Genomic DNA, 13,091 nt, shown 5'->3' with positions numbered 1-13,091 from the left:
AAGGGATTTCAGTTTCCTTCCTCAGAGAAGGAACTTCCTAGCCCATTCAAGCATGGTGTGTCAGATGTATTTGGGAGAGCAGTGGCAGGACTCCATCAGCCTCTAGAACCCCTAGGTCAGAGGTTCCCAAACTTTCTGAGTTTAAGGTGCCCTTAGTTATTGCAGAGACTTTTTCACAGCAGCCGTAGGCCAAAAGAAATGCCTAATAGTTCCATTTATTAAGTAATTAGGTCCAAACAACTTAATAGGTATTTATATCCTGACAGCTTGGTAACCATTTGAAAAAATAATACAGACATACCTCCTGTTTTTTTTTTTTTTTTTTTTTTGCGGTACGCGGGCCTCTCACTGTTGTGGCCTGTCCCGTCGCAGAGCACAGGCTCCAGATGCACAGGCTCAGCGGCCATGGCTCACGGGCCCAGCCGCTCTGTGGCATGTGGGATCTTCCCGGACCGGGGCACGAACCCGCGTCCCCTGCATCGGCAGGCAGACTTTGAACCACTGCATCACCAGGGAAGCCCGAGGCATACCTCCTTTTATTGCACTTTGCAAATATTGTGTTTTTTTACAAATTGAAGGTTTGTGGCAACCCTGTGTTGTCAGGTAATAGCATTTTTAGCAATAAAGTATTTTCTAATTAAGGTATGCACATTGCTTTTTAAAGGTATAATGCTATTGCATACTTAATAGTCTATAGTATAGTGTAAACGTAACTTTTATAAATGCACTAGGAAACCAAAAAAAACTCATGTGACTTGCTTTGTTTCGATATTTCTATCTTAAAATAGCCATGCAGTTACTAATTGGATGTGTGTACCTGTTGGGCACCGCACTTCTCAAACCTCACTTCTTGTCAAACACAGCACTTTTTTTAAAAAAAATCATAGCTGAAAATCCAGTTTCACAAAGGAAAGGAATGTAGAACTATCTAATAATGAAACTGTGAATTACCTTAAGCTCATAGTTTGTGTGGTATCCAACAGATGTTAAGTATCAATGCATTTCTCCAAAACTGTAAAATATCCTGCACATTCTTCATGAATTCACTGCAGCACCCTGGAGAGCCAAGGTGCTAGTTCCTTGCCAAGCCAAAAAGCATCTGGCTGTGCCCTCTTCCCACAACAGTAGTTGTCCAGCTACTCTCCCTCTACATAAGTATTACGGCAAATCAATGGTTCTTTCAGAACAAAAAAAGACGTGCTCCAAGCGGAGCCCAAACAGAAGTACTGTACAAATTTCAAAAGGTAGTTTCTCTTGCAAAAGGATATTCAAATGCTGTCTCACTAGAAACTTTGCAGTAAATGTATTGATTTCATAATCATATATTAAGTTTGCGATGCTGCCTCATAATTAGAGGCATGGTCCATGGCTTCCCAGCTTCTAGTCATTCAGATATCAAGTTTCTCCCATTCTGCCTTTTCCTTTATTCCACGCTTATTGAATCATGTACTGTACCAAGGTCTTTACTAGGTATTATGAAAGACAGATGTTGGATCAAAATATTAATAATACATGGGCCCTGCCCTCAAGTCTTGAGGGGGAACCAGATAGGCATACCAAAAATTATAATAAAATTACAATATAGTTAATTGCTATAATTGAAGTATACGTAAATACTGAGAGTCTATAGCAGCTCTGTCTAACGAAGTGGGGAGTACAATCTGGGGAAAGTTTTTAGAGGATTTTACATCTGAATGGAATAGCAGTTTGCCAGGTAGAGGAAATATTAGGTACAGAATTATGGAGGCATAAAAAGAACCCATATGAAGGATGGTAAGATTTGGTTTGACTGAGGAATAAGGTACATGATGGGTGTAGTGGCCAAAGAGATCACCCATATTTCACATCTGTCCCTTTCTTTCCCTTCCTATTGCCACCATGCTAATGCATGATCTCATTATTTCTTAACCTGGTCTGTTGTAAGTAGCCTTTTTCCTGCCTTTATCCGTCCATTTTCTCTTCATCCTACCCCCAAATCTGTTGTACTTATACATTTTTCTAGGTTATTCTCCATGAAGTATCGGTTTAAACTCTTGAATGCTGTCGAATAGTTTAAATATCTTAGCCTAACATTAAATGCCTCCATGACATGGCTATCAGGCCCCTTTCCGGTTTCATCTCCCTCTCTCCCTCTTTTGAATCGTGTACTCTGGCCCTACTGACCAGCTCATATTCCTCATTTATGGCCATAGGTTTATTCGATTTCAGGCCCTCACTCACTATTTTGTCTTCCTAGGATGTCTTTCCTCACCATCTTTGCATGCCCCAATCCTGCCAATTTTTAAAAGGCCAGCCCAAATATACTTTTTACTTGCCCTTCTCCAGGTTCCTCTCCCATCCCGAAACACACTTACCCAGTAGAAGTACGCCTGCCTGCTGACCTCAAAGAGCATCTACCTTGTTCATCTTGTGTTAGAGCTGTTTTTGTATCTCTTTTATCTTCATTATCTCTTGCACTGAAGAACCTTGAGGTCAAAGGCAGTCTCCTACTCATCTTTGTCACTTGTCATGATCTCATTGTACATAGTCTGTGTTCAGTAAATATGTCCTAAAGAAGGAATTTTGTTCACTTAAAAGAAAAATGTAAACATTTGCAACTTTAAATAATGACTGTTTCAATGAATCCAGACCCAAGATTAGAGAACTGATTAGATAAGTGGAGTAGAGATTTTCCATGTGGGCTGTTAATTTTCAGGCCTTACCATCTGCTGTTTTTCAGCAAATGTACGGACATGATTTTGCCTAGATAAAGATTTTTGGCATTAAAATGTCAGTTTTAGTATGCTGCAATGCATTAAAAATATGTAACATGACTACATATTTCGGTTTAAGGCAGTAATTTAGAGAGTTACTTGAGAAGCTATCTTATTTCATTTATCTTTATTCTTTTCTTTTGAGGAGAAAGCATGGGTGAGAGCTATTTATTTTGAAATTATGAAAAAGTAGTTACGTTTTTTGAATTAATATACTTATTTTGTGGTCGTTTATGTGTTTACCAGACTTAGAGTTTAAATATTTTCTTTAGTAAGGGTGTTTCCTAACTGAATCTAAAGAAACAGCTTAGGTTTTTCTTTATGTCCTTTAATGAGAAAAGAACATGTTTGATTAATACCTTAGTGTTGTGTTCTCAAAGTAAATTTACAGTCTGTATACTTGCCACATTATGTAATCTCTGATGAAGGCATACACATGATTCTGGACAGCTGTGGGGTAACTCACACCTTTTTTTTTTTTTTTTTTTTTTTTTTTTGGCGGTACATGGGCCTCTCACTGTTGTGGCCTCTCCCGTTGCGGAGCACAGGCTCCGGACGCGAAGGCTCAGTGGCCATGGCTCACGGGCCCAGCCGCTCCGCGACATGTGGGATCTTCCCGGACCGGGGCACGAACCCGCGTCCCCTGCATCGGCAGGCGGACTCTCAACCACTGCGCCACCAGGGAAGCCCAACTCACACATTTTGATGAGAAGGAGGTAGAGGGAAGTAATCAACTTTAGTTTCAAACATTAAGTCCAAACACAAGGCCTAGCATTGTGGAAACTGCCCAGTGTTTTAGGAAGAAATAGTCTGATCTTAACCTATAGGTCCAAGCTGCCACCTTTCTCTTTATTTTGTTTCCACATAGAAAGAGTCCCAATTCTGGTATCACCCATGAGATTTCCAAATTACCTTGATGAGGAACAGCAAATACTCTGCCACAACTTCCTATTCCCTAATATATGGCAAATGGAACTAATCTGTAACAATATCTTTCCTGCTGGTCAGACTCTTACTCTAGGTGGTATCTTCTAATTGAGCACATTTGGCAGGTGAGATAAAATCTACTTGCCAGCTTATTCCATCTAGAGTTCTCTGTATTATATCATGTTGCCTCCCAGTACAAGAAAATACACAGAAGGTGTTTGTGGAATGCTCTTGGTAATTTGATTCGGCTGGAATAAGAAGGGCTGTGTCTTGCTATATTACCTTATAGTTGCTTAACCTTCTGAATTAGCCTGCTTTCTGGTTTCAAGAGTTAGCTGCTTTCCTTCACCCCTTTATGGAGATAGTGTATATAACATTTTCTCTTAGGAGAATTTAGGTTTCTTTTTTCCTCTTAAAAGCTTAAAATACATTATTACTGATTGGTTTATTTTCAAGAAAACTGTCCCAAAAGCCAAAGATGCGTTAGACTTTATTGACATATCTGTTGTGTTTAGAAACAAGGAAGCCAATAGCCCTGATCAGTTTTTTACTTGTCAGACCACACTGAGTGTAGAATACAATATTTCATGAGGTAAAGACGGTACGGAGACTCCTATCTATTTTATATGACCAACAGATGAAGGAACTAGACATGTTTATCCTAGAAAAGAGAAGCCTCGAGAGAAATCAGTTACTGTCTTCATGAATTAGTTGGCCTATTATATGGAAGAGAATTGTTTGTCATGGCATAAATAAAACCAATGGCTAGGAAGTTGTTAATTCAGTGAAATGTTCCTTGAAAAAGGGCTCCACAGTCAAATAAATATGACACATGCCTGTGTCATGTTCGTTTTTTGGAGATTTAAAATATATATTAAGTGCATATTAAGGGTCCTGAAAAGTCATGCAGTAAAAGATCTTTTTTAAATTTGTTAATCCCAGCATTCCATAAACACCTTCCTCAGAACTAGTTTTCTAAGGAGCTCCCATTTGAGTAGTGGTTTCAAACTGTGGGAGTGGGACCAGCAGCACCAGTGTTACCTGGGATCTTACTAGAAATGCAGCTTCTTGGCCCTACCCGAGACCTATGGAATCAGAGACTCTGGGAGGTCGGCCCAGCAATATGTGTGATAAGTCCAGCATGGGCTTCTGATGCTGCTAAACTGTGAAAAGCACTGATAGAAAATTCTACTATTACTCTCCCACTCAATAGCATCCTTTTATTTTTTTATTTTTTAAGATTTCTTCTAATGATATTTTATGACTGTGTGATTAATTTTTATCGATGGTTACCCTTCTGAAGTACAGAAGGAAGGAAACACTTATGGAAGGCCTACTGTAGTTTTCAATGTAGCCATCTAATTGGTATCAATTTGGATACTTTAAAGAATCCTAAGTAATGAATCCGTATCTTCTATGACGTGAAATACACATTTCTAAAATGAGGTAAACCTTAAATTCATTGCTATTGTGGCCATTTTTAAAAGAGCATTTACCGGTTTTCATTTTACTTCAAAATGTTTTTTGCAAAATGTACACTTTTTTTTTTTAAAATACATCTTGAAGGATCTGTAATGTGCCTTCTCTCATGTCAGAGGTCTTTAAGATTAGGGAATTTTGTAATTTCTTTGCATTAGCAAAGATTAAATTCTGGTAGCATTCTATTTATCTCTCCAAACAAGCAGGACAGTTTTAGAAAAATGTAATTGAAGTATAGTTTAAAATGAATCTGTACGTAAAAAAAAATAATTCCCCATGAGTATGCATATAACCATTGCCTTATTTTACTGGGTATCATAAATGTGCATTTTGAATGTTTATATGAAATGCCCCTATAAGTCATGCAGAACAATTTTCTTTTTCTGAAGGACACTGAAATGGGGTTAAATATATTAAAGTGTCAAAATATATTTAAGTGCATTTAGAACAAACTTATTACTAATATCTCTTGGAATGAATTATGGCCAAATTTGTCTTAATTTCTTGATATTATTTTGTCAACTCTTCCTTTCGTACAAGTAAGTGTTCTCTGGGTTTCTATTAGGTCGATTGGAATTTTATTATTTTTTAGTTAGGGGGACAAAGACTGATAGTCCATAGACTGGATTTTGATCTCATTGCTGCTGTCCAACAGCAGAACGCCTGGGGGCTTCCTCTTACAGTAATGAGCACAAGTACTGGTATCATTATTGCTATATTTAAACACCCATGGTTGGCAGGAATGTGCTAAAGTCTGGATATAACATCGTTAATCATGTCGTTGTCCCTGCCCAGGGCAACTGCTACTGAAAGGACACACTCACATGATGAGGAAGACAGCAGATTGGTGGTTGAGAGCTGAATGTCACTTTGCTGACCTAGAGAAAGAGGTTTAGGGTGTTGGCTATGTTTTCTAAAGAGTATCCAGCAGATTTCATCTTGTTTATTAACTTTCCACATTTTTTTAAATTACAGTTTTATGCTTATTATTATATCTCTTTTTAGTTTTCCTCACAGGAGAAAAAGCCAATTCAGTATTAAAACGCTACCCAAGAGCTAATGGACTTTTTGAAGAGATAAGGCAGGGCAATATTGAACGTGAATGCAAAGAAGAAGTCTGCACATTTGAAGAAGCAAGAGAAGCTTTTGAAAATAACGAAAAAACTGTAAGTATATCGGCAATCTTTTTTAAATGTTCACAGATTTGCCTACCTTTGTGATGTATATTTGAAACCTGCATTCCCAAATTGTGTGCACTGCTGTCATTTAAAAACTACCCTCCCAAAGAACTAACTCTGAACGGGGCCTCTAACTAAGCCACCCGACTCTGCGGGTCGGAGGTCTAGTTTCACTTCCCTGTGTGCTGGTCTGTCTTTGAGGGCTCCATTGCCATAGGACCCTGCTGAGTTGAGATCGATCATCTGAGCAAGGGGGAAGCATGATTTACACAAGGCTTTGTTCGGGAAGGTTATAGATACCATTATGACCATACCGTGCTTCATCTGGGAGAAAGTGCAGAGGAAGCTAACAGATAGTGATGCTGTTTTAAAATGTTTTACTCATTAGGTAGGTTTATTCCTAGGTATTTTATTCTTTCTGTTGCAATGGTAAATGGGAGTGTGTCCTTAATTTCTCTTTCAGATTGTTCATCATTAGTGTATAGGAATGCCAGAGATTTCTGTGCATTAATTTTGTATCCTGCTACTTTACCACATTCATTGATTAGCTCTAGTAGTTTTCTGGTAGCCTCTTTAGGATTCTCTATGTATAGTATCATGTCATCTGCAAACAGTGACACCTTTACTACTTCTTTTCCGATTTGGATTTCTTTTATTTCTTTTTCTTCTCTGATTGCTGTGGCTAAAACTTACAAAACTATGTTGAATAAAAGACCTGTATGCAGAAAACTATCAGACGCTAATGAAAGAAATTAAAAATGATACAAACAGATGGAGAGACATACCATGTTCTTGGATTGGAAAAAATCAGTATTGTGAAATTGACTATACTACCCAAAGCAATCTACAGATTCAGTGCAATCCCTATCAAACTACCAATGGCATTTTTCACAGAACTAGAACAAAAAAACTCACAATTTGTATGGAAACACAAAAGACCCCAAATACCCAAAGCAATCTTGAGAAAGAAAAATGGAGATGGAGGAATCAGGCTCCTGGACTTCACACTATACTACGAAGCTACAGTAATCAAGACAGTATGGTACTGGCACAAAAACAGAAATATAGATCAATGGAACAGGATAGAAAGCCCAGAGATAAACCCACGCACCTATGGTCAACTAACCTATGATGAAGGAGGCAAGGATATACAATGGAGAAAAGACAGCCTCTTCAATAAGTGGTGCTGGGAAAACTGGACAGCTACAGGTAGAAGAATGAAACTGGAACACTCCCTAACACGATACACGAAAGTAAACTCTAAATGGATTAAAGACCTAAATGTAAGGCCAGACACCATAAAACTATAGAGGAAAACATAGGCAGAACACTCTGACATAAATCACAGCAAGATCCTTTTTGACTCACCTCCTAGAGAAATGGAAATAAAAACAAAAATAAACAAATGGGACCTAATGAAACTTCAAAGCTTTTGCACAACAAAGGAAACCATAAACAAGACCAAAAGATTACCCTCAGAATGGGAGAAAATATTTGCAAAGGAAGCAACTGACAAAGGATTAATCTCCGAAATTTACAAGCAGCTCATGCAGCTCAATATTAAAACAACAAACAACCCAATCCAAAAAGGGGCAGAAGACCTAAATACACATTTCTCCAAAGGAGATATACAGATTGCCAACAAACACATGAAAGGATGCTCAGCATCACTAATCATTAGAGAAATGCAAACCAAAACTACGATGAGGTATCACCTCACACCAGTCAGAATGGCCATCATCAAAAAATCTACAAAGAATTCATGCTGGAGAGGGTGTGGAGAAAAGGGAACCCTCTTGCACTGTTGGTGGATATGTAAATTGATACAGCCACTATGGAGAACAGTATGGAGCTTCCTTAAAAACTAAAAATAGAACTACCCTATGACCCAGCCACCCCATTACTGGGCATATACCCTGAGAAAACCATAACTCAAAAAGAGTCATGTACCACAATGTTCATTGCAGCTCTGTTTACAATAGCCAGGACATGGAAGCAACCTAAGTGTCCATCGACAGATGAATGGATAAAGAAGATGTGGCACATATATACAATGGAATATTACTCAGCCATGAAAAGAAACAAAATTGAGTTATTTGTAGTGAGGTGGATGGACCTAGAGTCTGTCGTACAGAGTGAAGTAAGTCAGAAAGAGAAAAACAAATACCGTATGCTAACACATATATATGGAATCTAAAAAAATTGGTTCTGAAGAACCTAGGAGCAGGACAGGAATAAAGATGCAGATGTAGAGAATGGACTTGAGGACTCAGGGAGGGGAAAGGGTAAGCTGGGACAAAGTGAGAGAGTGGCACTGACATATATACACTACCAAATGTAAAATAGATAGCTAGTGGGAAGCAGCCACATAGCACAGGGGGATCAGCTCACTGCTTTGTGACCACCTAGAGGGGTGGGAGGGAGGCACAAGAGGGAGGAGATATGGGGATAGATATGTGTATACCTATAGCTGATTCACTTTGTTATAAAGCAGAAACTAACACACCACTGTAAAGCAAGTATACTCCAATAAAGATGTTATAAAAAATAATAAAACGTTTTACTTCTACAAAAGAAGAGACATATCAGAACTCCCCTACCCACTCTGACAAGATACCTCTTCACCTCTCCTTACTCTAGACCAATTGCTATGCAAGGAGAACAGGGATGAGAAAGCACAAGGCAGTGGTATACATTCTCTGGAACTGCTTTATGGTAGGAAATGACATTACCAGTGGTTGCCATTATATAAAGATCCATTCCTGTACGCTAACCATGAAAATAACACTACATGCGAAACAAATGATGTTAGCTGTGATAAAGGGACATCAAATAATCTCAGGAGCAGTGGATGCAGAAGTTTTAAAGAAAGAGGATTTGTTCTCTTGTTAGGTAGAGAAGGATCCAGGGCGTAAGAGGAAGGAGTTCAAGGAGAGATTATCAGAGAGGCAGCATTGCTAGATTCCAGTGTGCACAGCAAAGGAAAAATCAGTTTATAAAGTGATAAGTTGTGAGCATCATGGCTTTTAAATCTTAAGTCCCACAGTTAAAAACAGGGAAAAGAATACATCACCCATGATGCCATTATGCAATCACAAAGCACTGTTGGCTTTTTAATTTCTTTCCAGCTTTTTTCTTCTGTATCTGCTTACTTCTTGCAGGGTTTTTTTTACACATTTTTTCTTCTTCTTAATATATGTTCATTGTAGAGAAATTGAAAATGTAGTAAAACATAAAATGAATAAAATCACTTGAATTCTTAGCACCATCAGTTTTATACTTTTGGTATTTATCATTCTAGCCTATTTTTAGTATAAATTTTTAATAAGAACAATAGGATTATCGTATAAATGGTGCTTTGTAGCATGCAGGTTTTAATAAAAAACTAGTTCATGTACTTAAATGGAACTTAGTTTTTGATATTGTGATTTTCCAAAAAATACAAATTTTAGATATTCTACTGTGGTTTTCATAAAGCTAATGGCTTTTCATCCTGCTTTATCATTCTCCTTTAAAGGAATGGTAAGAACTTTAGTGGGAAGATACTTTGAGACTGTGTAAATATTCTGTTCTCCACCAAACTTCTACCTACTAGTTTTTGTGGGTTTTTTTTTAGTGTGTAATCTTTTTATTGCATATAGAATTTTGAGCCTGAATTTCCCTTCTGAATCCAGAACATTATTAAAAACAAGCATATTTAAATGTCATTAGGCTTTTCTCCAGGTACTAGTATTTTTACAATCATCGAACAGCATTCTTAGTACTACATGAAGTATAATACTTTGAGATTGAACTATGGAATATGTCAGGACTTAAATAAACTTTGTAAATATACACTGGCTGTGGATCGTACACATTAGTCAGACATGATTTCTGCCCACCTTACACGGCATTTTGCTCTCACATACATTTCCCCTCTCAGCTAAGTTTAAGTTCAGATTATCATAGCAATATGTATAACGGGTTTATTAAAAGTCCTAAGATTTGTGAGATACAAGTAGAAATCAACTTTATTTTTCCTTTTCAGTAGAATTTTTCCTTCCACTCGTTCCTAGAGTTGATCTTGAGTGCAATCAGTCCACAGCTTTTTTATGTGTTGTTTCCCTTATTTTGTATTTTCAAATGAGTTCCAACCTTACCGTCTAGTTTTAATGTCTGCTGTTGATAGTTCTTGACTGAATCAATTAAATTCTAGTTTAATATAATGCTAAATGGTGAATTTCTGACTCAATCATTCTGTGTACGTTTGTTAGTTGGCATTCCACTATGGGCAGGAACTTTCCCTTTATCTATCTTTCATAGATCATTTTATTCAGTGAGTTATAATTCATTGCTGTCAGTGTTTTTTGTTTTTTGTTTTTTTTTTCCGGTACGCGGGCCTCTCACTGTTGTGGCCTCTCCCGTTGCAGAGCACAGGCTCTGGACGCGCAGGCTCAGCGGCCATGGCTCACGGGCCCAGCTGCTCCGCGGCATGTGGGATCTTCCCGGACCGGGGCACGAACCCGTGTCCCCTGCATCGGCAGGCAGACTCTCAGCCACTGTGCCACCAGGGAAGCCCAACTGTCAGTGTTTTGATCAAAATGTCTCAAATTTGGTTAATGGAAGTTTCTTCAAACTGGCTTCTGTCTCTTTGACATGTCCCTATCAGTTTTTCTGGCACTTTTTTACTTTTTGGCCCAACAAGGTGTCCAGGATAATCTTGTACTTTCTCTGCCCCAGTCTTGGAATTGGCTGTTTCTCTGAGGAGCCTTTCTTACTTATAGTTAGGAATAATATTTAGAAACCAAGATCTGGGAGCTAGAGTGTTCTCATTGCTATCAGAGTATCATTGCTTCTGGGCCTTCCAGCAACAGAGGTAGGAAAATAATTACACACATGTATGCACGTAAATGTGTGTATGTACATGTGTGTGGTGTATGGACTTGCATATTCATCCTGCTGATCTCCGATTCCAATACCCCTCAGGGTTCTTCTTTGTTTTCCCCATTCTGTATTTGTAGGTGCGATGTAGATATTCTTTGTAGATATTCTTCCCTGACTTTCAGTAACATCAATATGTTAACTCATTTGCCCAGTTATACAACACACATACAGTGGTTTCAGAATTTTAATACCCATATCGTAATAGGGAGGGGGAAGACATTTATATTCATCCATCCATCTATCCATTCTGGAAGTCACTCCTTATGTATTCACAGAGATTATCCTATTTTTAAAAATCTGTATAGTACTTCCTAGTAAGGATGTGTCACAGTTTATTCAACCAGTCTACTGTATTTAGGCATTAAGTAGTTTCCAGTATTTTTGCAATTACAGATAATGCTGTAGTAAATAATTTTGCATTATTGGAAGTGTATCTTCAGGGTAAATTCTTAGAAGTGGATTGCTCGTCAAGGATTGATGCATATGTACTTTTGTTAGATATTGCCAGAGTACCCTCTGTAAAGCTTGTACTATTTTACATTCCCACCAGATATTTGAGAGTGCCTATTTCCTCACAGTCTGACCAGCAGAGTGTATTTTAAAAGCGTTGACATTCTTTTCAATCTTTTGGGTGTGACGTGGTATCTTGGTGGTGTTTCAATTTACATTTCTCTTATGAGTGAAGTTGTGTATTTTGCCATGTGTTTATGGGCCATTTTTATATCTGTCTTGTGAATTGTCTTTGCCTTTTGCCCATTTTTGTATCAGATTTATGGTCTTTTTTCCCTGAATTTTTAATAAGTATATTAGAGATACTATAGCTTTTATTGGTGATATATTTCAAATATTTGCTTACAGTTGTCATTTATATTTTGACTTTGCTTATGGATTTTTATCATGCAGTTTTTTTTTCATTTTCATTGTAGCCATAAATTAAAGAAATATTTTATTAAATCCAGATTTTTAATCATAGTAGAAAACCATCCTCTTATGCCCTGGTTATAGAGGAATTCACCCAATCTCTTCTAACATATTTGAGTTTTTACATTTAGATCTCTGATTCACTTACAGTTTATTCTTGGGTGTGGTGTGAGTTATGGATCTGATTTGTTTTCACATAGCTATCCAGTTGTCCAAACACAATTTATTATGAAATCCTTCTTTGCCCCAGTGATTTAATTACCCTTATCATATACCTAATTTCAGTATGTGCCTAGTCAATTTCAGGATTTTATATTCTTTTCCATTGGTCCATCCTTCTGCTCAAATGCCAGTGACACACTGTTTTATTTATAGAAGATTTTTAGTATACTTAGTATAAATTAGAACTAGTTCTCCTTATAAGCTCTTCTTTTTCAGTGTTTTGTGAGCTATTCTTACATGCCTATTTTTCCATATAAATTTTAGTATTAATTTTTCTAGCACAGAAAAAAATCATTTGTCAGTATTTTTATTGGGATTTCTTTCAGTTTGTAAATTAATTTAGGGAGAACTAACATCTTTAAGGTATTAAATCACCCTCTACAAGAAGAGATTTCTTTCTATTTGTTGAAATCAGTATTTCTCTCTTTCAGGAATGTTTTATTGTTTTCATCATATAAGTTTTGCACAGTTCTTAGGTTGGTTCCTAACTATTTCTTTGTTGCTACTGTACATGGGTTCTTTTCCATGATATATTCTAATTGGTTGTTATTTGTGAATGTGTAAGCTACTGATTTTTTTAAACCTTATTGAGTTATAATTGACATACAATTAACCACACATATATAAAGTATACAACTTGGTAAGTTTTAACATATGCATACACCTGTGAAACCATTACCACAGTCAA

General features: G+C 37.3%; 1 protein-coding gene across 1 annotated transcript in view; it reads left to right on the top strand.

Annotated features, from left to right (window-relative positions):
• Window positions 1–13,091, top strand: part of PRRG1 (proline rich and Gla domain 1) — a 132,481-nt gene that overhangs the window by 81,223 nt on the left and 38,167 nt on the right. Inside the window, exon 3 of the mRNA XM_030851518.3 lies at window positions 6,165–6,325. Coding sequence (XP_030707378.1) covers window positions 6,165–6,325 — 161 coding nt within the window. The remainder of the gene's footprint in view (window positions 1–6,164; window positions 6,326–13,091) is intronic.

The sequence above is a fragment of the Globicephala melas genome, chromosome X, assembly GCF_963455315.2.
Source record: "Globicephala melas chromosome X, mGloMel1.2, whole genome shotgun sequence".
In the NCBI taxonomy this organism is placed as follows: domain Eukaryota; kingdom Metazoa; phylum Chordata; class Mammalia; order Artiodactyla; family Delphinidae; genus Globicephala; species Globicephala melas.
This window is presented reverse-complemented; position numbering and strand designations above follow the sequence as displayed.